The following is a 26,691-nucleotide window of genomic DNA, read 5'->3' as shown; positions in this document are numbered from 1 at the left end:
TGTAAGCGCCCTAGGTTTAAATAGTGAAAAAACCCCTGCTTCTCCCTAGGGAAGAAGAAGAAAAACACCCTCTATTTTTAAAAGTGGAGTAAGCTTTTGTTTCAACTATTATAATCCTTTAAGTGTGCCTCATAAGTTGATATGGTCCTCAGTATTAGTTATGAATTAAAATGTTAGTTGAGAAAAAAAATATTACATAATAACCAGATCTTTATCCTCCCTGACGGCTAAACACTAGAACAGCAAGACCACTTACAAATGGTTTCTTATGAAAAAATCTCTATAGGCTGAAGAATCTCCTCTCTGAAAGAAACAAGTAAATTACTATTTTAGAAATGGTAAACTAACTGAGTTGTTCTTTGTATGCTGTCAATGTAAAAAAACAAATGTGTGGAAAGAAGAAGAGTAGTCTGAAGTTTTATTCTAATTTTTCTTCTTCTTTTTTCCCCTATAGTTTCTGGTAATAAAGTTTGTCTTTGTACCATTTAATGCTAAGCCTGTTTTATCTTCCTCCTAATCCTATCTCACAACTAAAAACGTTCAAATTAACAATCCAAAACCACTACACTAAAGCAGTATCTCCACCCAAACTCAAACTGAACCCAAAACACCCCACTGTGGAGACCCTAGAAGGCATTCCCTAGTTAGGAAGACACGAGAGGCTTCTCTCATAGCAAGCCCTGTTCTGTTATGCCAATGTAGCCCTGTTCTGTTCCCTGGGCCAGCCCCCTGCCCTCTCCCTGTCTCTCAGGCTTTTGGTCACTCCCACCCTGTTTCCCTGTTGGCTCCCATGCCCTAACCCCACCTTTGTGCCACCCCCATGTCTCCTAGTAAGTGCTCCCTGATGCTCCCCCTGCCCAGGACACCCATCTGCTTCAACCTGGACCCTCACCCCGACGTTCCCCTTTGTCTTTGCCTCTGACCCTGGACTATCCACTCAGTGGCTGAAATAAACATCTCCGTGGATCCCATACAAAGGCCCTTGCTGCTCCTTTACCTGCAACCATCTTAACAGCTATCCAGGCTACAACACCTGGGGAGACAAAGGAGACAAGAAGGATGTCCCAGCTCCCAACATTTCCTTTATCCCTACAGTAGCTGTACTCCAATTACTGCATACGAGAGTTTTACTTGATCCCTTTAATGCCAAGGGACCATGAAGGACTTGAACCTTGTTCAAGTCCAGCCTTGCCTGCCTATTTTGGAGTGGAGGGCAAAGACGCAGACAACTTTGGGCGGGGGTAGAGCTGAAATTGCATTTTGCTGCTTCTGATTTCCTCCCTGCTTTTGCAGCAGAGGGACATCTTTGTCCCTGCAAACCACTCCCCTTTCCAAGTGAAATGTGGGCCTGGCTACCAACTCCAGGTTCTTGAAGAGACTGCTGCGGTTGGCAACAGGAATTGTTGCTGAACTTTTTGTGTTACTTAAACCCCCCCACCCATTCCACCAAGTGGATGAGGAAAGAGGCAAAGAGATTTCGGTGGAAGAAGGGAGGCCAAAAGCTTGAAAAAAGGATGAAAGAAATGCTCCGATGATGATGATGATGATGTTAGTAACAAGAATGATTTATTTTTGGCAGCAAATGAACACCCGCTGCCGTCCAGCCCTCCCAGACTGGCAGGTCGAGCGGTGCCGTTTCCATGGCATGAGCTGCTGGTAGCCTGGGGACAGAAACCAGAAAGCCACGGTCAGTGGCAGCAGGCTCCTTTCCCCCCTGTCCCACCACGGCCTATGCTCAGGCCAGGCTGCTGGCTGTGCTCAGAGCCCAAACCTCCCAGCCCATTCCCTCCTTGTTAGAGGAGAGCAGCGTGGCAGGACACGCTCCACCTCTTCTGCTCAAGCATGGCTCAACAACCTCCTCAGCAGCTGCAAGAGCGACATTCTCGTGTGCCTGCTGCCGTTTGCCCTAAGCCCTTCTGCCACCCGAGCTGTGGAACCGGGTACCCACCTCTGGAGACCTGCTGCCAGGAGAGGAGCCGATCCCACACAAGGTCCTCATCCTTTTGCAGGGGACATCCACACTGTGGACCCTCCCCGGCTAGCACCGGCACGGGATGCACTCCACGGACGGTGCCGGTGCTTCTCCATCTGGTCTGGACACAAGTGGCAATCTTTCTGGAAAAAACAAAGAACAATTGCATGAAAGTCATTTCAAAACAAGACCTGGAAACAAGAAAAAGCACCAAAGGTTGTCACCGTTTCACGGGCCTGGGGAAGGTCTGACCGCTCTTTATGATACTAAAATCTCTCCAGTGGTGGGGAAAAACCCTACCTTTCCCACCTGTATGCCCACCCCTTCCTCAAGGGCCTGCAAAGCAGAGCAGCTGGGCCATGGCTAAAGAACCCGTCCCCCTCTGCTGCTCCCTATCCCCATGGATGCATGCTTTTGTCAGGCCGGATGCCCCCACCCCAGCCTGTGCCATGCTGGCAGGAAGAAGCTGTCAGCGAGGCCAGGAGCCGGCTCCCCTTCCACAACATCCATCCCCTGCCCCACCAAAAAGCAGCTGAGCAGTTGGCAGAAAGATTAATATTGTCCACTGCCACCCCATGGGGAACCTCCAGCATGTGGCCAGGCTGAGCCCTGCCATGCCTGGAGGCACGAGCATCCCCCCACCCCTGCACCGCCTGGGGACTCATCTTGATTTCGTCGGGGTGCAGAGCGTGTCCTCTAGGAAGGGGCTGCAACCAAAGCCCATCAGCTTTGCCCTGCCAGTGGCCAGCTCGAGAACGGCGTTCTCCAGCTCTGCGCTGATCTCCAGAAGAACACACCATATGTGCCTTGGCTCGTGGGGACATCACGAGGCCATTGAGCTGCAGGGGGATGTTTCCCCTTTTCCACTCTGTGGCAACTTCACTGCACTGTGCCACAATTTCTCCAATAGGATGGGGAGCCCTGAGCCGCTCCCTCCACAAATCGCCGGGGACCTGAGGAAGCACCTCCTTGGCTGTGCTCTCTGCTCCATGCCAGGGCCACTGGGAAATGCTCTGGGGAATTCTTTGAGAGCCACAAGACACGAGCAGCTGCTGCTTGCGGGCATCCTGGATTCTACTGTGCAGAGGGATGGATCTCTGCTGTCTCCTGGGCCAGGTGGGGCTTCTGCACCCAAGAATGTTCTAAAAGGTCATCCAAGGATGGCCTGTCTGCAGGGTCCATGGATAAGCACCACCTGATCAGGTGCTGGCACTCTGCAGAGAGAAACCAGAAACTGCTGGTCAGCTCCTGTCCATGCTCTCCCAGATTTCACAGTGCCCACAGCACACTAAGAGTGCTCAGAGCTGTTCGCACAGCTTCCCATCCATCCTCTCTTCTGGAAGAGAGCAGCAGAGGTACACGTGCTGCCTCCTCCAACTCAGCCCAGGAGATGAACCTCCTCCCCAGCTGCAACAGCACGACACTTATGTGCCACCTGCCCTCTCCCAAAGCCGTTCTTGCTCCCGTGCCTTGAAGGCCCATCCCCACCTTGAGACACCCGGGGCGGGAAGAAGAGCTGTCCCTGGACGATGTCCTCTCTGCTTTTGAAAGGAAGGTGCCTGCACACCAGCTGATAGAGCAGGATGCCCAGGGACCAGATGGTGGCTGGCTGGCCATGGTAGCGGCCAAAGAGGATCCACTCCGGTGGGTAGTACTCCCGCGTTCCTATGGCACACGGGCACAGCTCATCAGGCCAATGCTGATTGCTCCCTCCCTCCCAGCCAGCTCCTCAAAAGCCAGCCCCAGCTCCTGCCAAAATGCAACTTGGCTGCAGCCGGCTGAAGCAGCATTCCCCCTCCCTCTCTCCCTGTGTGTTTCACCCGTGGAAGCACAGGGGAGAAGCTCCACTGCCCGGCTGGGCCCCGGCTTTGGGCTCACCGGCCATCTGGGTGTAGAACGTGTCCTGCAGGATGGTGCCGCAGCCGAAGTCGATGAGCTTCGCCTCGCCGGTGGCCAGGTCAACGAGCACGTTCTCGGCCTTGATGTCGCGGTGCAGGACGCCGCGGCTGGTGCAGTGCCGCACGGCCCCCAGCACCTGCCGGAACAGCGCCCGCGCCACGGGCTCTGGCAGGAACCCCCCCGCGTGCAGCAGGTGCCAGAGGTCCTGACAGCGCTCCGGACGCTCCATGACCAGCGCGAAGCCGTCGGGCAGCTCGAACCAGTCCAGGAGCCGCACGATGCCGCGGAAGCCGGGCCACGACGCCATCCAGAGCAGCACCAGCTCCAGGGGCACAAGGGCGCCGTCGTGCTGCGGGGGAGCCGCCATGCCGTCAGCGGCGCCGATGCTGCGCTCGCCTTCGCCACCCCCTGCCCGGCGCCACCGCAGCTCCCATTGCCCATGGCCCGGGACGCTGCGCGGCCCCCGCTCGCTCCACGCTCGCTCCCATCGCAGCGTCCCGGCTCCCACCCGGCCGGGCCTGGCCTTACCCCGCCCGCCACGCCCCGCCGCCTGCTCCCGCTGGCCCCGCTCACTCACCAGCCGCGCCCACTCCAAGACGCGGTCCCGGGACACTCGCTTGATGGCCACCTGCAAGCCAAGGCGAGCGGAGGGCTCAGCTCGCCGCCCGCCGCTCGCCGCCCCCCTCCCCGCTCCGAGCCGGCCCCGTCTCTTACCGGGACGCCGTCGGCGAGCCGGGTCCCGGCGTAAACGCTGCCGAAGCCGCCGCTCCCCAGCAGCGGGCCCTCCCGGTACAGCTGCTCCAGGGGAGGCTTCTCCGCCCATGCGGACGGCACCGCGCTCTCGTCATTCTGCCCGGGGCACCCGCCCGCCCCGGCCGCCGCTGCTTCCCGAGCCGCCCCGGGCTCCGGCGCCTCGGGGCCGGCGGCCGAACTGCCGGGCGGCGAGGCTCGCTCGGGGGAATGCGCCGGCGGCGGGGCGGGAGCCGGGCGGCTGCGGGCCAGCTGTGGGCGGAACCGCGGGAGGGGCCTCGGTCGGGGCCGGGCCAGCGCCAGGCCCCGCGCCAGGCGGAGCCAAGAGACGGTGCTGCTCCACCACCGCCACCAGTGCAGCGAGGAGCTCGTCCACAGGCTCTTCAAAAGGTGCCACAGGCGGTACGGACTGAGCCCCGCGGAGGCGGCACCGCGGCGTGCCCGACAGGGGCGGGCAGGGGGCCGGCTCGCCCACGGCCGCCTTGCGGGGCGCGGCATGAGCCGGGCTGGGAGAGGCGCAACAAGGAGGGGACTGAACGGGATCACAGGGAGTCTGAGAGGGAGAAGGGCACGGAGGGCGAGCGGGAACTCGAGCGGAAAACCGATCGAGACAGGCGCTGCTGCTGCTGCTGCTGCGGAGCCGCCGGAGCGCGCGGCCGTTCTGCCGTTGCCTCCGCGAACCCAACGGAGGAGCCGCCGCGCGCCCCGTGGAACACAGGAAACAAAGTAAGAATAAATGAAGCTAATTCCTATTAGAGAAATAGCCAAATAAAGCAGTGGAGGAATAAAGAAGACTGTTGGCTTGTGGCTTTCTTGTTTGAGTGAGATGAAGCATTTTGTGGGGAAGAATTGCCTCTTCTGACAATTTTGCCAGTGTGGGCTGGAGCGGAGCTTTTAAATTTCAAGTAGCAAAGAGAAATCGTGTCAGTATTGTCATCCCTTTTCATTCTCTGCTGAGACACTTGCAGGCTGCCCAAAGACATCGTCTGCAATATGGAACTTGGACCCAAATGGATTGTTAAGTGTGTCTGGATGTCACCAAATCTATGGGAATGACAAAAACTCTCCAGCAATATTTTTAGTGTTAGAGAATCTAGGAACAATGATATTCTGACCACGATGTTGTTCTGGCCGGGATGTGAAACAGAAATAATTTAATCCACACGTAGCCCTGGTGTGCACAGAAATTTTGTTTGTTTATTTCCTGTCAGTGTTAGTGGCAGAAGCATCCATTGCTCAGTTTGGGAAGGCTGACCCCTGACATGGACTCTCCTCAAGTGTGTCTCTGCCTCTGACACTAGAGAACACTGAGTGCCTTGAGAGCTCGTGTTGCCTGTGGAATGCTCCAGCTGACAGCCACCAGAAGCTGTGGACGTTCTTTTGGTATCTGATGCAGAAAAGGAGTTCTCCATAATACCATGCTACTTAAACCCACATTGGGATGCGGCTGTGTAGTGGCTCACCATGGAGCAGATTGCCTGCTTTGTCACTGCCAGCCCTGCTGATCCTGCAAGGGACCCTAGTGTATCCCATGCCTGTTTTGCCTGCAAGCAAAGCTTGCCTTGCCTTAGTAGTGTGGAGTAAATAGAGAAGTAATAAAATGGACAATTAAACAAGTTACTTTGGAGGAGATCCTCCTGCTTTCACACATCAGCCCTGCATCTCATGCTCCGTATCCTAGTTTGAATGGACAGGTGTGTGCTAGGGAAAAAGCAGGACCTTCCCTTGAAATGGAGAAAGTAAAATCCTTCCCACTGAGTCAGTATAATTTTGAAATCAAGAGGTTCTCAGGGAAAGATAGGGGGACAGGAAGAACAGTTCTCTACTAAATATATAACAAGGCCAATCTAAACAACAATAACTATGAAATTAACAGGAACCCAGTCACAGTTCCTTTGGTTGTGTGCTCTTTTCCCCCCTGGTGCAGTTACCATCGCCATTGGCAGTGAGCTCTGGCAGGTTCCCAGTGGACAGGGCAGGTGTGTGGATCCCTGCACAGCTGCAGGAGAGCTGGGGGTGATGGCAGCTGTGTCTCAGATGGGAAGGGTGGAGGAGAGACTCTGCTCACGAATCCTTGGAGCAGTGTCGGTCCCGGTGCTCCAACAGGATGCTTGGAGATAGCAAACTGAAGCAGGACAGCATCCTGGCAGGGGTGTGAGGTCCAACACCAGAAGAGGCAGCTCCTGGCACTGGGATGGCGCGGTGAGGTTTTCCAGCTGCCTTCCTCCTTCCAGAGCCAAAAAGGGGTGAGTACCAGTAACTGCCCCCCCACGCTCCTTTACCTGCTTCGAATCTCGTGGCCTTGGCCTCCTTCCCCCCACCGGCCCCACCCTCCCAGAGAAACACCCAAAAAAAAGGGAGGCTCTCCCTTCCCCATCTCAAGGTCTCAAGGACCTGGCCATCCTTAGCATGTCAATGGGAAAAAATATAAAACTATAAAATATAAAAAAACAAAACATACCACCAAAAATATACACAATAAAAAATATAACAACAAAATTATTAAGATACAATCAAAATATATTTATTGAAACCTACAGATAACTATCAGAACATATGTACATCTGGAACTATACAGGCTAATGCATAAATCCTTGTCTTCAAACGCTCTTTGGATAGGCAGCAGCTTCTTCCTGGGCTTGGAGGAAAGAGCTCTTCTGGACAGCAGGAAAGGACTTTGTGGGTAAATGCACAAATGAATGTCCAGAGAAAACTTGGTGGAAACACAGGAGCCAGGCAGGTCTGCAAAATGGAGACACAAAATGTAACAGAGGCTGCAATGCAAACCTAAAGCATCTGAAGCTCCATATTTCATAGAAGACATTTCTTGGAAATTCATAAATAGCTGCACAGGGAAACATTCTCCTACCATCACCCTCTGGAGGCAGGCCAGGGGCACACCCTGAGCCACTTCCACAGAGCTCCCAGGGGAACTCCCTGGCCTCTGGGCTGCCCTGGGACAGCAGGGAGCCCAGAGCCCTGTGCTTCCCAGCAATGGCTCAGCTGCACATGCAGCCTCCTGCTCCTCTCCCTGCCCCACAGCTCAGCAGCCCTACAGCTCCACGGGGCACTGGCAGCAGCACAGCTGATGGCAGGGGGCACCTGCAGGGCACAACTGCTCCCTGGCAATGTGCACAGGCTCTCCAGGCTGGCACAAGACCCTTCCTCCCACCAGAGAGCGGCCCAGCTCCCACCTTACCTCGGTGGGAGGCTTGAGCCATGCTAGTCCTTCACTTTGTCCTCAATCCAGAGTGTCTTCAGGCCCCTGAGCATGCCATGACTAGGAAGGGCAGTGGAGAGAGCAGGGGCAGATGCACACCCTTCCTGAGTATTTTGTCAATTTTGGCCCAGCTAAAAGGTCAGAAGCGCAGGTGTCCATCTCAGCACTTGGTCAACTTGCTGGAGAACATCAAGCCTTCACCAGCCCAGGATGTTGGAGAGGTTTTCCTGGACATGTGGGGACTGGCTGGCAGCACGCTTCTTCAGCTTGGTGCCCATCACCTCGTAGAGGGCAGAGGCGAGCCTGGTGACCACCGTGCGCACATTGGCGCTGCGGACAGGCAGCGCCTTGTTCTCCAGGAAGGACCAGAGCACGGGCAGGGCGTAGCGCTGGGCCACTTCAGGGCTCCTGGCATAAACCCCTTCCACAAGCACTGCGGGGACAGAGACACAAGCTTCTGAAACAACAACCTTAATGCAAACAAGGATCCACCTCGAGATTTGCTTCTTGGAAGCCTCTCTGCCTAAGAGCAGCGAAATAGCACACAGAGCCCAACAATCCAGAAATGGCCATAGCAGCTGATCCTCCCCAAAATAGAACCACCAACACCTCAGGAGTACTGTCTCCAAACAAATACTTGCACCTGTGGCAGAACTTGTACCTTTACTGGATCATTTCACAACCTGTTTCAACATCAAGAATGACTAAAATGTCAACTTCCCTTTCATTTCCATTAGGAAGTTGTCTAAACCCACACTGAAGATTTGGAAATGCACCATGGAGATTCAATTGAAAGGTTTCTAAGAAAAAGGACAATTCCATCTTTGTGACCCTTGATGTCAAAGTGCCAGAATCCAATCTGGCTCTTCCCTTTGCTCAGTGGCACACAGCAAAGGGCACTATTAGACCACACTTCCAAACTCCAGCCCACCAGACATGGGTGCTGCTTGACAGCTGGATTAGAAACATCAGTGACTAGCTGCTGTCTTTGGCACAATGCTTTTGTGCCTTCCAACAAACAGCTGCTTCAAACCTCAGGGTGTCTTAGGTAATTACCCAGACCTCATTGCTGTGGCATTTGTGCATCTCCACATTTTAATGTCATTCCCCCTCCCAATGTTAATGGCATTTTTCTTGCAATGTGCACTGCAATAGTAGAATGTAGAGAGAAAAATGCAACACAGATGAATGAAATTTAACCACAACACGAGTGTCTTCTCCCTTTCTCTCTGAAGCCTACTCCCTGCTCAATTTCTGAACTGAACTTTGTCAAACACAGACAAAAAATTGACAACCAACAGGCTCCTTGCATGGCAGATGTGGCTGAGACATCAAAACCTGAAATGCTCTGGACACCATTCATATTTTCTGATCAGGCAAAATGTTATGCAGTAACCCCTTCTTATTCTGTGGTGGAAGAGACTTCATTTTCTCTATGCTCGTAATCCACCAGCAATCATCAACATTTAAACACTTCCTGAAAGTGCCCAAAATCAATTCTGCCAAGCAGGAAAAGGGTTATGGCATCCATTTCAAAATGGGTGTTAATTTCAGTTAAAATCCAATTCAAGACATTGGTCACAATGGAACTTGAGAAAACATTGTTTGTTCCCACTAAATCTCAGAGAGAACATCTGCTCTTCCTAAAAGAGTCCTAATTTATGTTTATTTCCTTTATTTGAAGAAGAGATCAAAATATCTCCAAAACTAAATTCCCTCTTCCTAGACATCTACTTTATCCCAATGCCCTTTCAAGGGCTTTTGACATTCTCAATCACCGAACACTGAGCATTTGAGATTGCTGAAGAAGACACAACATCTATGAAACCTTGCATTTAAAGATGCTGGCACACTTAGCAGTGTATTTAGACCCAGTTAAAGCAAGGCTGTAAATCATCTTGTCCACTATATAGAGAGATTATCACTTTTCCATTCCTGGGCTGTTGCTGACATAGCAAGCTCCTCTGAGGAATCAATTATCAGCTGCATTTGTAGCATTTTGGACAGCACTGACACAGGAAGACACTGTTTGCACACCCTGAAATGCTCAGTCCAATGTCACTTTGACAGCACAGGCAGGGAGCCTCAGCACTCTGCTTCTGCCCCTCTGGCCCCAAAGGCTGCCTTGCACCAAATCCGTGCCCCTAATCTGGGTGCTGAGTTTTGACCTAAGCTGTGACCCCCAGGCACTGCAGGGTTCAGTCTCAAAACTTTTCAAGAGCAAGATGAGAATTCTGTGAGGACAAAACAAACGGATTGCCTGAAACAGCACTTGCTACATTTTCCCTAAAGGACCAGAGATGAGCCTGAGCTCCCAAGAGAAGAGCCAGCTCGGGTATTTTTAACCCCTCCCTTTCCTGGAGGTGGGCTCTGAGATGCCCCAGTGAGAGCTCGGCCCCAAGGCCGAGCGCCACCCCCGTGCCAGGTACTGCACACCTCTGCAGCAGCCAGGGAAAACCTGCCAAACACAGCTGCCATGGGCATTGGGCAGGAGGGACAAGCTCAGCACCTCCCGATTTGGAGCAGCTACTCTACTGTCTATTGCCAGGAATGCCCAGGAAATGCTCCCTGGGGAGACCTCTTGGCTTAGCAGAGGCCATACCTGTGATACGCTCTGTCACATCCAGCAGAGCTTGGCCACTCAGCTGACTCCATTGGTGGCTGAACTCTTTCATCAGTGCTACTTTATCTACAAGAGAAACACACGTTTCTGCTCACTCTTCTGAGGTCCTAGGAGAAAGGAGAGTGGGGAGGGGAAGGGCAGGGGCAGCCCCAATTTATAAAATCAAGTAATTTTCTGCTGATGTACTTCTTTCCTTCCAGCCTATTTGAGGGGGGTTCAAATTCCCAAAGAAAACCTCTCCGTTCACATTTGTCAATGCAAAGTTGTCTGCTGGACCTGGAGCTATGTTAAACTTTCAGATCAAGGACCTCAAGAGTTCAATCACATGTAAGCAGTGAAAAGGTTTTGAACTCCAGAGCAAACAGGAAGAAGTCCAGACTTGGGATACACAAAGGCACAGAGTCAGGCAGTTCAGGAGTTCGCAGAGCAGCTGAGGTGGAGAAAAGTGGAAACTCCCCCTGAAGATCTGCCTCTTCAACACTCCATTTGTCAGGCATATTTCTCCTGAGCAGCATTTTCAGAGCTGACATAAATCTCTGTGACAAAGGAATTTAGAGCAGTCCTTGCCTGTGTAGGTATTTGCCACAGCCATCCTGCCCCATGAAAACAACATGTGGAACAAGACATCACTGACAGCTGGATTTCTATCTGTTTGTTTTAAGGAAATGCACTTGGTGAATCATAAGTGTCCCATTTGAAAAAAGAAGACAAATGGGAAAGGTGGAACAGAGGCAGCTACTGCCTATAATGTGGAGCCTTCCAGGGGGCTGCTCTGCAGGAGCCATGATGGGCCAGTGTCCCTTCATGGCAACAGCAAAGCTATTCATTTGGGAACTCTAATGGGGTCCAAGCAAACTCCAAAATCCCCTTTGCCTCTGAATTGTAGCAAAGCTGTAGTCCAGGACCTCCTCTCCAGACAAGCAGCACAGAGCCAAGGGCTCCTGGCACTTGTGGGAAATGCTGATGCACATTCAAGCCTCTTAGGGGACTGGTGCCTAAGGACTGCACCCCCACAGCTTCTGGTGGATGTCAGCTGGAGTGTTCCACGGGCAACAAGAGCTCTCATGGCACTCAGTGTTCTCTTGTGTCAGAGAGGCAGAGACACAGTTGAGGAGAGTCCATGTCAGCCTTACCAAAATGAGAAACGGATTTTTCCAGCGCTTTCACAGCTGCAGCATGAACCCCGGTATCCTTTGAGTTCAGGCTCTTTAGTATTCCTTCCACTAAACGGACAATCACGGGGTTCAAGGCATCTTCCAGGATGGCTATCATTTCTGCCAGCACGTCCAGCGCCATCTGCTTCACTCTCTTGTGCGTGTCAGATATTCTCAGGACAAAATGATCAAAAATCTGTGAAGAGAACAAGCAGCAAGAAAGCTGGATTAAAATGTCCTTGTTTGAAGAGGGGATGTAGCAATGATCATTTAGTGCCCAAGAGAGGTACACACCATCTTTACCAAGTGCAATAGAGACAAGGATGGAAACGAGTAGCCACAGTTGTGTTTGTGCAAGACAGGATGGAGTTTGGAGAAGTATGTCTGTAAAAACATTTGGGTTATACCAACCCAGCCTGATACTTCTCTTCCCCATCCAAACCCATTTTTCATCAAGAGAAGAATTGCCATGCTTTCAGTGGCTGGATTCCTTTCATTGAACCCAGCTGGGAGTAGGAGACAGCAAAGGTTAGAGCAGTGGAAAATTCTGTTATCATGTGATGAACAGCATCAATAGGCACCTGCCAGACAAATACAGCTGGACTGAAAGAACTTGTCCTGCATGCTGGACCTGAGTTAAATTTGTCTGAGTAAGAGGGGCCATCCTATCCCAAACGGGCAGGATGTAGTGCCAAGATACAGTGAATTAAGTGTACTGCTACAGGCTTGGGAGAGGAGCTGAAGGGAAGGAACAGTGAAGATACCCTACATACTTGGACAATGTTCGTGGTGATGAGCTTGGGGCTGTTTTTGCACAGGTCTAGGAGGAGTGCCACTCCTTCCATCCGTGTCTCAAACCCCTTGGCTTCCAGGAGATCATCAAGCTTCTGGAGCATCTCCATTTCATCCACAGCTGGAGGCAACGTGACCTGGACTTTTGGATGGTGTAGGAGGCGTCCATCCGAGGTCGACTTCACCCTGGAAAATAAAAGCAAATGATGGCTTGTTGGTGATAATACCTGCAGATAATTGTGAGCAAAACATCCAGAGGTGATTTACTCGTGATTTCAAGCTAGAGAATCATGAGGCTCTGAAAAGAGCATGGACTTCATGACAATCATTATGGGAGAAAATCTGCAAAGTAACATTTTCGCCAGTTCTCACTCAGGAAAACCAAGTATGAGATGCATCTGATCTATCTTCAGGTGGCTTCCCAGGCACACAGGTTGCATTGCTCTGTGGAGAACGAGAGACACTAATTCCATGTTTAAATGCCTGCTCATATGGGAGGTGTGTGTCTTGTAAGAAGGAAACTCATCACTCTGCAGAAATGTCTCTACACCAGGCATGACAGTCTGAAAGAGGAGCTCAGATGCATCTGAGCAGATGACCAGGGGCATATCTGAAGGATCCAGAAAATCAGTAACAGAGATAAAAACAGATGCCAGACATCCCAGCACTATGCTCACATTAAGTTTGCGTTCCTAGAGTCTAGATCTATAACTTAACAAACCCACTGGGAAAAATTCTCTTGGATCAACTTGTCTCTCCCATGAGCATGGGAAGATCCTAGCTATGCTACTGAGGCATGTGGTCACTTTCCTGCCACTGCTGAGCATCACAGAGCTAAATAAATCTGTTCTGTTATCAGAGAACAGGTACAAGTAGCTCTGCCACTGGCATGAAGACACAGCAAGGACCAAATCCCTGTCTTAAGTGCAGATTGCAGCACAGGAGGAAATCAACCAAACATGCTGTCCATCTAGCAAACTATATGAAGGACAAGAATATCAAGACAAAAAGTCCCTATTGAGACACCTTTTGACCAAAGTTGCTCAGGAGTTGCCTTGCTACTTACTACTCAAACTTGGTTCTGTGTGAGGGTAAGAAAACCATGACTCAGCCAAGCCAATCCACTTGATTGGGAACTGCTTGTTTGGGGAATGGCATCTTGCCGCTAGACTGGGATTTCTCCTCAAAACACCCATCTGAAAAAGACTCCACTCAGATGTAAAAAGCCCTGGTTGAATTTACTTGTCCCAAGTCGGGCAGCAGAGACATGGCCCTCTCCAATCCTCCACAACACAGCCCTTGCCACTGCCCTGACTTGTCTGTGCTGCAACCAATAAGTGTCTTTCTGTTGCCTCATTTCTGTGGAAACCCCTGCAGAGATGTTTGTTCAGTGTAACACAGAAGTAGACATTTTTATTAAAGAGCATTTGTAGGGAAAGGAAACAATCTCTGGCACAGGCCATCTCTGCCAGAAAGATTTTCCTGAAGAAGAGAAATGTCAAACTTGTTGTGTGCTTTGTCACATCTAACAAAAGTGCTCAGTACCGTTGACTAGAAGGCAATGTGGGCTGGGGCTTCTTTGAGACATGGCTCCTCATCTTCACAGGGCTCTTGACACATGGGCGTTCACCCTTCTGCTCTTCCATCCCCTACAAGGACACAGAGAAACCCCACCAACATTTCGAATATAGAATAGGAAACTGTCTGCTTAAAAACACAAGTTAGAACCAGGATCACTGCTACCAAGGCTTAGGGAAATATTTCCAAACCTACAGAAGGAAACAGACCAGAGATTCAGTGATGCCAACTCTTTGTTTGCAATAGCCCAAGGCAGGTTATGGGTGCTGCCATAGTGAGCAGCAGTTTAAACTCCCCAATTCATGAGTCTCGAGCATAAATGGGAATAATGGAAACTGGTAGGCACCAAGAGTTCTTATAGGAAAAAGCAGAAAAATTAGGACTCTTTGGGGTGGGCCAATTTTGTTGGAAGGTGATTTGGTTCAACACTCGCTCTCCCTGTTTGTGCACAAAGGACACGCTCCCTTCTATAATGTAGATAAAAACAATGAAAGTCCCCCCAAGACAAATGATTTTCCTCTGGATGCTGCTGGATTCACCAAGCTTCTTCCAGCTCCACAGGGCTTGACAGCAGGGCAGTATTCCCAAAAGACAGACGGTAATTGTAGCAATTAGGATTGACTTGGACATCTGCTGCAGTTTTGGAAATTCTCTTGGCACTACTGCTTCCAGTGTCTTTTGCAAAGACTGTTCTCCTCAGAAGCACTTTTCTCACTTCATTGCTTTACTGGGAGCAGAGCAGGGACAGCAGGGTGGGGAGTTATGCTTAAATGTAAACCCACTTTCTCCTCTTCCCCTTTCCTCTTTGTGACCAATAGTCAAAATATTCAAAGCCCCACTTTTCCCCTAAGAATATCAGCTCCTTTGTGGTCTGCAGATGAACAGGCTGGGGATTAACAGCTCATTCCCAGGAGCAAAATGATTGAGCAGAAGGGGAATGAGATAAAAACAGATTAGGTATGTTTGATGTCCTATTAGCTGTGGCTATACTTGCACAAAGGAGACATTTCTCCTGCCAAGCACTTACTTTCTTCTTAATTCTTCTCAGAATATCTTCCAGGTCACAGGCAGGAACGGATCGCTCCAAAAGCATTTTACATTTTTGGTCATCCAGCAATATCTTCACCATCTCCTGTCCATAATGCCTATGGAAGGATTGAGGGAAGACGGGAAGAAAGGGAGGCAGGCAGGCAGGAAGGAAGGAAGGAGAGAAAAGACAGAAAGGTGAACAAACAAAGCAAGACTATTAAAAGAAAAGGCTGATACATTAACCTTAAACACATCAGCTGCAATCCTTGCATGAGAAGGCATTACCTACTCATCAAAGAGAGAGATTTACCCCTACTTGTCACTGCACAGTTCTGTCAGCTGAACACAAGAGGCAAGAGGAGAATGTGGGGCTACAGAAAAATACCATTTCACTCTGAAACTCGGGGTGTGATTCTGTGGGATCAAAGGATCCAAGGGAACAAGCAAAAGACATCTGCTTTGTTGTCGGAGCCATTAGCAGTACTTTCTGACATTTGCAATGGCAGTGCAATACAATACAATAATTTGCCTTTCTTTAGCTGGTAGGGAAAACAGGGAAAAACACCTCATGCTTTCTATGTGAGATTCTATAGGATATGTATGCACAGGGGCAACGAGTTGTGCTTGTATTCGAGGCGTCTACAGATGTGAATTTGAGTAAGGGGAGTTTGGTGTTTTGGGTGGATTTTGCCACTAGGAAACCACAGTTTTCTTCAAGAAGAAATTTGGAGGTCATTGAGTCACAGACAACAGCATTCTAGAAATCTGCAGAAGAGATTTAGACAGACTACAGAATACATTCTAAACAATATAGACAGAATACATTAGCTAAAGTGCCCTGGCATATTTCCAGGAAAGCCTTAAATTCATAAGAAAGAGATGTTTGGGATCCTTTGGTGATGAACACTTTGGATTTGTGTTGTGCACTTCAGACCAAACAAAACTATTTGACTGCCAAATCTGAGCTCTTTTGATCTCAGGAAAGAATCCTTCAAGTCACAGGAAGTTGGCAATGCTCTTTCTTGCTGGACAACCTCAGCTTACCCACTACAGTCATTTCCCCAGGTAATCCAGAGCAGTGGTCACAGCACCAAGGCTGACAGAGCTCAAGAAGCGTTTGGATGATGCCCTTGGGCACATGGAGTGACTCTTGGCATGTCCTGCACATGGCTGGCAGCTGGACTCCATGGCCCCAATGGATCCCATACAACTCCGGGTATTCCATGCCTCTATGGCCCTTATCCACACCGTGATGTAACTTAATATTTCCTTTCATTACCACTCTTTTGTGGTTTTACCTTTCTAGACAGACACAAGGCAGTTTTCCTGTGTGAGGAGGTGAAATGAAGATGGTTACCTTGTGTCCTTGTGGCAGTCCTGAGCAAGCGTCCCTGCCGCGTGCGCCAGCCTCTCAGCCCTGGGTGTGCCTGCGAGCTTCGTGACTCCAATTTTCTCCATCAAGGACAGCAGCAGTTGCGCCGCACACTTCCGCACCTGGGCGTGGCGGCTCCTGGCAAGAGGAGAGCAAACACTGGGGCACAGGGAGAAGGAGCAACAGCAGCACAGGCCTTGGCCAGAGCGTGCTCCCTGCCACTGCTGCGGGAAGGAGGCCTGGCTTCTCCCTGCAGCTTCAGACACCTGTAGAAGCTTCTGTCCTCAGAGAAACTCAAATTAGCATTGGACACAAGGACTGTCTGCAAGGAAGACGGAGGAATTCAGTCTCCCTGCACTACCTGATACTCAGTGTCTTTGCCACAATTTCCACTGAGAAAGATAAAAAATTAGATTATATATGAATTCTTTAGAAATGAAAGACCATTCATGCTAACCTATCAGAGGGCACCCATTACACAGAGCTGCAGCAGGACTGAGGCTCATTCCAGCCATTTATCCCCAAATCTGCAGAGCTTTGGAAAAATACAGATGCAGAGAAAACACACTGTGGGCCGTGAAGTTGCAGAATATGCAGCAATGCAGCCTGTTTCTTTTGTGAGGATTGGCAAGGGGTACATCTGAATGTTTTATCCTATTGCAAAGATGGGGAAAGTGTGGCAATCAATTTACCCAGATTGTCCAGTTCTAGAGAGTGTCTTTTGATAATTATCAGGCTCAGCACAAACACTTAAGGCAGCATTTGCATCAGCTATTCCATAGTAGTGGGCCTGTGAAGGTGTATGTGCAGTGATTCATCATCTCAAGGCTAACATGAAACACCAGTTTGATTAGAAAGTAGAGCTCTATGGCCAGGATAGTCATACAGGACTCCTTTGGCAGGAGCTGCACCTGCTGTGCAGGCTGTGTCACAGCCAGCACATTCTCCCCTAGGTGCTCCATACCCCAGCAAGTACCCTCCTTATTTTCCCAGTGAATGGCATCATGAGGATCCATGGTTTCTCACAGGGTCTCTGTGCTTAGTGCAGTGAAATATCATAGAGCTCTCACAGATGAAAACTGCAATTGTCCCTCTTCCCACAGAAGCACAAGGCTCTATCCTTAGCCTTTGCAGGCACTTGCACTTCCCCACCATTCACCACATCTAGGCAACTCTGACAGACTGGGAGGACTCCAGGAAGCAGCGGGAAGATGAGTCAGAAGAGGTTTAGGTTGCATATCAGGAAAAGCTTTTTCACCCACAGGGTGCCTGGGACACTGGAACAGGCTCCCCAGGGCAGTGGTCAACAGCACCAAGCCTGACAGAGTTCAAGCAGCATTTGGACAACAATCTCAGGCACATGGTGTGACTCTTGGGGGGCTCTGTGCAAGGCCAGGAACTGGATTTGATCATCCTCCTGGCCTCGTCCAACTTCCCATGTTCTACAGTTCTGTGATTCTGAGAACTCATAGGCTGAGGGAGGGCAGAAAGAGGGGAGAAGAGGAAAGAAATGAGGTGGATTGGAGAATCCAGTCACTGAGTTGACAGAAGATGCAGGATACAGGACCCTTCCCTCCCACCATTCCCATTCTTTCTCTCATCCCTTCCCCCACCTAGAAGTACTCTAGAAGGTGAAGAATATCACTGAAAGAAGAACCTACTTGACTCCACTGTCCAGGAGAGAAGTCATTGCTCGTGCAGGAGTCACATTCTCCACCATGATCCCCAGGGTGTGACTGGCTGCTTTCTCAACAAACTCTGGCGAATTACACATCATGTGCAGAAGGACCCGAGCCACCTCATCCACCTCAGAGTCCATGTCCTTCTTCAAGGTCACAAAGAGCTCTCCCAGAGTGACAATGGCCGAGTAGGACACCTTTGAGCGGAGGTTGGTCACCTGGGGAAGTCAGAGGGGAAACATAAGAATGACCTCGGAAAGAAAACCAGTTGCCTTAGACAGACGACTCAGGAAATGACAACACGTCCCACTGTGTCCAGAGGAACATAAAAGCACAATAAGAGCAGAAGAGCACATGCACAGCATGACACTTCCACTGGCACCAATATCTGGCCTCAGACTTGCATGTAACAGGCCTAAAAATAAGAAATTTCATAAAGTATCTACTTAAGCCTTCTTTAATGTCAACTGCTTTCCCTTTAGGCTCTTTTCTTTGAAACACAAAGAACCAAATTAAAGTAAGGGCTGCTTTCAAACCATAAAGGCGTCAGTCATAAAGATAAAAGAGTCACGTGCTCCTGTTTAAAAAAGCAACACCAGCAGTTGAAGCACTCAGCCAGGAAACAGAAAACACACGCTCAGGTCTACAGACTAATTTGCAGTGTTGAATGACAGCTCGGGCAGAGACTAGGACTCTGAAAATAACATAATTAGAGTATCTTTTTCTGCATTTGCACATTTCATGATAATGGCAGCTCACTCAAAGATGAGTGTCAGATACCCGACCTACCAGTGAATACAACTACATCTACACACAGATCCCATAGAAAGCTGACAGACATTAGAAATACAAGATCTAAAAAGAGAAATGAAGGCAGTCTCTGAGCACACATGGAGATGAACAAGCACATAGCTACTCTACACACCGTGTATGAAGTACAGGGCACAATTCACAAGAGTGTTCTCACCTCACTGGTAACTGCCAAGCAAATGTCACGAAGCCTTGAAAGCAGGACTTCTGAATGGGACCCAGCCAGGAGTTTGATGCTGACCAGTCCCTTCTCCTTCATCTCCCTGAAAGGCAAGTACCAAAAAGATGGATTTTTCTCTCCACCCAAGAACTAGGCAGCACCCTCTGAAATTACCAGGCTGGCAGCTCAGTCAAACAATGGGAGGTGCTTTTCAAGGAGTACTTAATGAAATTGTGGAGCTCCTTCCTGCAGGATGTTGTGGCTGTCAAAAGCATACACAAATCCAAGAGACAAATAGAGGGGTTTCAGTGTTTTAATTTCTGACTAATTTTACAAGATAGCATTTCTGAAATGTCTGGCCTATGGAGTCCCTATGTCACGGTCTCCTAGAAGCTGTGAGACTGGGTCATGCTGCTGTTCCTTGTCACCTCCCTGTGCATGTCCCTAAGACACAATCCCATTGGGATGTTATTGGGGCATGTTCCTTCTTTGGCAGTGCCAGCAGGCAGATCAGCAGTGAGACTCTGCACTGGCACTCTGGAGCTCAGTTTCCATGCTACAATCCAGGCTTGTTTCTCACTCACTCCACTCCACCTCCACATTCCCCAGAAAAGGAGCAGCAGGGTGTCCCATAAGATTCCATGCCTGGGAAAGAACAGTTGAAACTCTGCCTTTTCCCAGAATCCCCTACCAAAAACAATGCCCACTACAGCAACATGTTATTTAAGAGGTGTAAACAACTCTGTCTCTCAGCACTTGCTCTAGGCAGCCCTGAGCTACAGGAAGGTGTGTGAGGCATCAGGGCTGCAGCACAGGGCTGCTGACCGATCCCATGGGCACCCCTGAGAGTCACCGGGACCCCCCACACCTGCAGAAGCTCTCTTGTACCTCAGAGGGCACCAAACAAAAAGGGGGAAGAGAAAGCAGAAGAGAATTGCAAAGCAAATGTGACTGCACAAAGAGATGCATGGTGGCAGATTTTTCATGCTTATCCCAGTGTGAATGGAGTCCGTACCCATGTGTGAATGAAGCATCCAACAGTGAGTTTATGCTAACCCCGACATCACAACCAATATCACCAAAAATTTAACCAGCATCACCTAACATTCATAGGGTTATCACCTCTGGGCCTCCTTCTCTCTGTGTCTAATTGTGGGACACATGTTGAGTATTGGCTAAACACCTCCGGCCCATACGAAGCAGTGAAAAGGAAAAAGTTGAATTCAAAAATCCAAGATTCCCAGAGGGTTTCATTGCTTTCTCCTTCCCTTCTGCCATGAGCCTTCAGGAGTAAAGACAGGCTGGGGATTTGAAAGCACAAATCATTCCATTTCTCAGAAAGAGTGACTCCCTGGAGCTGCTTCTGGGACTCACATGCAGGAGGTCACAGGGAGACCCTGTCACCTGCCATTGCTGTCAGCACTGGGAGCAGAGAGAAATCTTACTCAGTCCCACTGGGCCAGTGCCCCAAGGCACCCAAATCTCTACACTCTAAACTGCTGCCATCCTACTGCTGCCTTCAGCCAGCAAATCATCTCATCCCACAGCTTCCTCTCTTCCCTCAAGACTTCCTTTGCAGCTCCATGGAGCAGCAGGCAAAGCGAGGGAGCAGCACAGAGCGGCAGCAGCTGGAGCACAGCTGCAGACCGAGGCCAAGCAAAGGCTGCTCTCAAATCTTGATCCTCTCACTGCTCTGGAGTGGTTTCAGCAGAGTCCTTTGCCCTCTGGGCTGTTGGGGCTCAGAGGCACTGGCAAGATCCACTTGTAAGCTTCCTTAACGCTAAGAGGGAGACAGAGTGACCGGGGCCTTTCTTACCAGTCATCGCTGCCCAGCCAGGAGAGTGCCTGGAGCAAGGACTGCTGTGGGTCAGCAGAGGCTGTGTCCTTGTGCCCACGCTCACGGAGCAGCTCCTGTCGGTGCTCGGCACCAGTGGCCGTCTGCGAGGTCACTGTGAGGAGAGGGTCAGCCCTGAGCGCTGCAGCCCCGGGCAAGGCACCCCGCCATGGAGCGGCCTGCAGCCCCAGCTCCCAGCCAGGCTTCCATGTGCTGCAAACTGGCACTGCCTCACACACCTCCCTGCTGTCTGCCTCCTTGGGCTCCTTGCTTTCTCCCAGCCCCCCCAGCTGGGCACAGCTCCAGGCTAAACCTGACCATTGCCCACACAGTGCCAGCTCCCAAGTGCCACAGGTAGCACAGCCAGCGGCAGGTTCCTGAGGCCGCAGAGCTCCCACTCCCTGCCAGACAGGGACGACCAGTGGGAATGGCTACACCTAGAGGGAACCCCCCAGGGGCCTCTCTTGTCCCAGCGCCCTCATTTCCCCCAGCCCTGAGGACTGAGGCACTCTGCAACTCCCTGAGGAAATTCCTGCAGCTGCCCTGCCACAGCACCAAGCCAAGCCGGAACAACCCAGGCTCAATTCTGGTCAGTTCTCAACGTGGAAATAGCATCAGTAGAAAAGAGCATTCCAATTATTATTCCTTGCTCCCTTCTTTTTATCTCACCCTAGTTTGGATGATAGCACAGGCAACCTTGGAGCACCAGGCAGCCCCTCCTGACTGTCACCTCCTACCAGCAGCCACTGTGTTTGGCTGCAGTGACACAGGAGGCACTGCTTGTTTCCTCTTGGAATTGCAGGCCATGGGATGGTGGCAGCCAGGAGCCATTGATCGCTTCAGGGAGCAGCAGCACGACTGCACCAAGGCACTGACTGCCATGCAGAGACAACCCTTACTGGGATAGCAGAAAAGCTGGCTGCAGAGCCGGACAACAGCACAGGCAGAGGGCCCCGATGGGGAGTGGTCAACTGATGGTGGTGGTACTCGTAGGTGCACAGTGAGCACACCCTGGCACACTGCCCCCAGCTCATCTCTGCACTTACAGCTGTCTCCTGGCACCAGCGCTGTAGTTTGGATTATCAGGATGGACAAAAGCCCGAGCTTAGGCCTTTACCTCTACTTTATTCAGCTCAACTTTCCAATGCATCTCTAAAAACCGACTACGGCAAGACAACCAAGCTGGAGGAACTCAAAAGTGGATTTGGTGCTCATTCCCGGACAGGCTATTGACCAAAGAGCCCAGTTGTGCTGGCTGAGGCAGGAGGCACACTTTGTGCTTCTTTTGCAAGGAAATAACTATATGGGAAAAAGCTGCCACAGAGCAGACTTACCTGAGGAGTTGCATGGGACACTGCCTTCCTCTTGGATGATGGGCATAGTGGGCAGTAAGGGCATCTTGTCCTGCTTCCTCAAGACCTTCTTCTTCAAGGCATTACCAGGGTGTTTTCTCTGCACACTGGAAGCTGTGCCATTGACAGCTGCTTGGCTGAGGCCTGCAGGGACCAAAGAGGAGCTTGTAAGTGGAGGGTGCTGGACAGGGTCACTATGGAAAGGGCCAGAAAATTTGCTGGAGCTGGGTAACATCTCTGTGTTATCCCAAAGAACTTCAAGTAGAACACTGGCACGCTAGTATGGGACAAGGATCATACAATCACCCAGGAAAACCTACAACAATTTTGGTGGGAAGGCCCCTTTAACCACCATCTAGTCCAACCCCTGGGAAACGGAACATCTTCATCTGGATCAGGTTCCTCAGAGCCCCATGTAAACTGGCCTTGAACACCTTCATAGATAAATCAACAACAGCTTCTCTGGAAAAATCCTTGCAGCATTTCATTACCTTCATTATAAAATAAATTCTACCTAATATCTAATCTAAATCTACCTTCTTCCAGTTTAAAAATCAAACTGCAGTGATGCTTCCCCTAAGAAACAAGGAGAAGCCAGTGTTGCTATGCTTTCGTTTTCCTGTTTCAGAGGCAGGCTGGGCAAGTTCCCAAAAGAAAGTGCAGATAAGCTTGGGTGGTGCCCTGGGGCTGAGTGCTGCCCCGGAAGGTCCCTGCTGCCGCCCTCGGGGCAGCGCACACAGCGCTGCAGCCAGAGCCCCTCAGCCGGGATTCACTGGGGAATGCTGCTTGCTCCTGGGGCTACAACAGAAGCACTGCCTCAGGGCTTCAGCACAGCTCTACAGTGCCAGCTCCTTGGAGGGGAGTGGCTCGAGAAGGATCTCTGGTCTTTTCATCAGAAGGTGCTGAATTTGGTTTCTTCCAGGTTGCACCTTGGTGGAAAAGCATTCTTCTGCATTCACATTGCCTGGAAGCTGCTCTTCAGAACAGAGTCTGAAGGGCAGGCGACTTTCCAAGACTGAATTTTCTACTCTGAAAGATTTTAGAGGTGAAGGTGGGAAGCTGATACTCTGTTACTAAGTGAGGCCATGGGCAAGACAATTAATGCCTCTGTGTTTTTCTCTGCAAAATGGAAATCATTCCTATGCAGGTTTCCACTCAGATGCAAGTGCAACAGCCCCCCAGTCTGATTGCAACACTGTGCAGAGGGTAAGGAAGAGCTCAAAAAGAACCAGCAGTGTAGACACCACTTACTTGCTTCAGCTGCATCCCTGGGCTCAACTCTCAGTGGAGGCAGCTTTAAGGATGATAAAATTTCATTCCTCTTCTTCATCTCATTCTCAAAAAGCTCCACATCCTTTGGTTCTAAGTTCTTCTCAGCCAACATGCACAATGCAGCACGGATCTGGTTGCAATGGAAATACATCACAGACTGTAAGCAGAGACACACACAGACCAGGCACAACCTCTCACTGGGAGCGGAGTCCACACAGTGCTACAGACATTAATCCAGCTCCATATCCATTCCAATAGTTTCAGGAGAATGTCTCCCATCCTCACCTTGGTAATTACACACAGTGAGGTGGAACACTTTAGTTCCACAGCTTTACTCTGCTCCAACTGCAACCTGTGACAGGAAGCCCTGCTTGAAGCATGAAAGTCATAGGAATGCTCCAAGACAAAGGAAGAGCTCACATGAGCAATGAGCATGCAGTTCAGTTCCTACAGGCCAGGGCAGGAGAATAAAAGCCATGTGCAATATGCAGCAAGGACGGGTAATTAGCTGATGCTTAACACTCATGGCCAGGAAGTGCAGCTGTTTGTCACTTCCTGGCTTCTGAAGGACTCAGCTCTGGAAGACTCTCAACGACTTGGTCTCTGAGACCGGGAGACCAAAAGGAGGAGGGAGTCATGTGAAAACAATTTGGAGGAACATGGATATTAAGGAGCAGAAAATGTGAGAATGAGAGGGCTGTGAGATACAGCCAGAAAGGTAACCAGGAGACATCAAACTGTCCCGTTTTATTTTGCAGCCTTGCTTATACTCAACGTTAGCATCTTTGCTTCTCTGCTTCTGAGGGTGCCCTTTGCCCACATTCACTGGTTTGCAGTTTGCTCTGCCAATCAGAACTTCTCTAAAGTGCTCTTTGCACATAAAGAATGCCTCAGGCATGTCCTTGGCACCATCCCCAAAGCACTGACTTTGGCACCTCTGGAAACAGCCAAGCAATTGCTCAGTAGCCGTCAAATATATTCCCAAGACAATCCCCAACCCCCAAGAGTGGAGGATCATGGTTTTCAGAGGCATTTTGGGCCAAGCACTAAACAGCCACTGGAATGGAAGTCTGCTCATCCCTGTTCTTATCCCTTACCTTTCCAAAGCCCTCTCTCAGGTCTCTGTCACTTGTTAGACCAGGACTGCTGGGATGATCCATCTCCTTGAGCTGGCTCAGTGGGAGGCCTGGTACTGGAAGCAAAGGTTCCTGTAAATCTCTGGCACACTTCAATTGCCCAAAAATGTCATGCTTGGCAACAGGCAAGACAGGTTCCAGATTACAGAGCTCTAACAGGGCACAGAGATGGTGCATGAGAGCAGCAAGCTACATATGCCTAGACCCTCTCCCAGTGGATGGGCTCCTGGAAGGAGACATGACATTACTCTGTGGGCCAGCAGACTGAAACCTGCTGCCTCAGCCCCTGGATGCTGGAGAGCCTCTGTGTTTGATAGAGAAGGGCAGAGATGGAGATTGCTCTTGACAGAGATTCTTATCTGCCCTTATGCTGATTTTAGTAAACATCTTCTTTCTGGTTCCTAAAAGTAGTCCTGGGTTCTAATACCTGTATACATTCAGATCAACTTTTTCTTCACTTTGTTGGAATATTTCAGTGGACAATAAAGAAAAACTTAGGATTACAGGAGGGGTACCCTAATGAAAATTGTGCCCTTGACACTAGATTATTCATTTTCCCCAAAGAATTTTCTGTCTAAACTGTATGGGCTCTGGCACTTTCAGGCCAGCCTGACAGAACGCTGATTTTTCTGAATGCAAGTAAGAACAATGTAACTCATTCTGCAACACTCTCCAACACAGCTGATAAAATTCAGACACTTTTTCAGTCTTTGACAGCAGGGAGCCCAGAGCCCTGTGCTTCCCAGCAATGGCTCAGCTACACATGCAGCCTCCTGCTCCTCTCCCTGCCCCACAGCTCAGCAGCCCTACAGCTCCACGGGGCACTGGCAGCAGCACAGCTCATGGCAGGGGGCACCTGCAGGGCACAACTGCTCCCTGGCAATGTGCACAGGCTCTCCAGGCTGGCACAAGACCCTTCCTCCCACCAGAGAGCGGCCCAGCTCCCACCTTACCTCTGTGGGAAGCTGAGCCATGCTGGTCCGTCCCCTTGTCCTCCTCCCTGGCAGTGACCCTGGGGACAGCGCTGCTCAGCTGCCTCTGCCGGGGCTCCTGGGCCAAGGCCCCCTGAGCCGGCCGGGAGCCCACACCTCCATTCCCAACGCCGGGGTTCCGCACATAGGTCTGCATGCCAAACACGTCAGCGAGTTTCCTTGGGAACAGAGGCATCCCAGGTCCTATCACACACCAAGAGCTCTTTGCCTTCATTCTCTGCGTTTCTGTTGTAGACTCAGAAGAAGCTGTAGACAGGTACAAGAGAAGAAGCGAGTTAATTGAACTCACTCCTTTACAATCAACCCATCTAAAGAGTGGGGAATTCAAAGAGCACTTCAGCTACTGAAATGATTAGTTGTTTTTTTTATTTTTCATGAAACTAATGTCTAACTAACTTGAATTTCTCTGAACAATGTGGATCTGGCAAGCCAGGAGAGATGGGTTCTATGACTTGATGTGCTGCTCGTTGTCTCCACACTACTACAGGATTCCTTTCCTTCCAAAGAGTTGGAAACTCACAGTAGTCTCTAGAATTTGACACTATCTAGGAAGCGATTGTTTTCAAAAGTAGATTTCAGGTTATTGTTTCTGTAACTCCCAATCAGTTCTAGGCTGGGTTTTTTATTCTGGGGATCTTTTTAATTCCTCTTTGTAACAAAGGAAGTGGTGGTACACAATCAAGATCACTACATGTTACATGCAAAAAGGGCTTTGCTTTCCCAATTACACGTCCCCAGTATTCTGCAAGCCCATAGTTATAGGGAATAAAGTGGTCATCCAGAAGTTTCTCTTTTGCTCTACTTCACTCTTTGATCGGTTTATTCCTTGCTTTCTTTCCTGCACAGATACCTAAGCCCAACATAAACATGACCTGCCTCAAAACATTTCTGATCATGGCTGACACTGACAACTGAAGGTTTTCAAAATGGAAATAGCAGAGGGCAGGACATTCTGAAATACTCTTCAACAGAGCTGTTAGATATAAGGCAACTAATCATTTTTACGTGGCTAAACATGGGGTAAAATCATGTAGCAGCCAAGCAATAAGAGTGGAATAACATTCTTT

The 26,691-nt window shown here is 50.2% G+C and overlaps 1 protein-coding gene across 1 annotated transcript; it reads right to left on the bottom strand.

The window, feature by feature from the left end:
* Positions 1-3,115: 3,115 nt before the first annotated feature.
* On the bottom strand, positions 3,116-25,799 carry LOC134042019 (serine/threonine-protein kinase pim-1-like; the record flags this gene model as incomplete). The annotated part of the gene is made up of 6 exons (XM_062489092.1): positions 25,721-25,799; positions 4,586-4,752; positions 4,449-4,499; positions 3,851-4,220; positions 3,461-3,637; positions 3,116-3,186 (listed from the first exon to the last, which is right to left on the bottom strand). Coding segments are annotated over exons 1-6 (915 nt in total), but the record flags the coding sequence as incomplete, so codon positions are not given.
* Between the last annotated feature and the right edge of the window lie 892 nt (positions 25,800-26,691).

The sequence above is a fragment of the Cinclus cinclus genome, chromosome 3, assembly GCF_963662255.1.
Source record: "Cinclus cinclus chromosome 3, bCinCin1.1, whole genome shotgun sequence".
NCBI lineage: Eukaryota > Metazoa > Chordata > Aves > Passeriformes > Cinclidae > Cinclus > Cinclus cinclus.
This window is presented reverse-complemented; position numbering and strand designations above follow the sequence as displayed.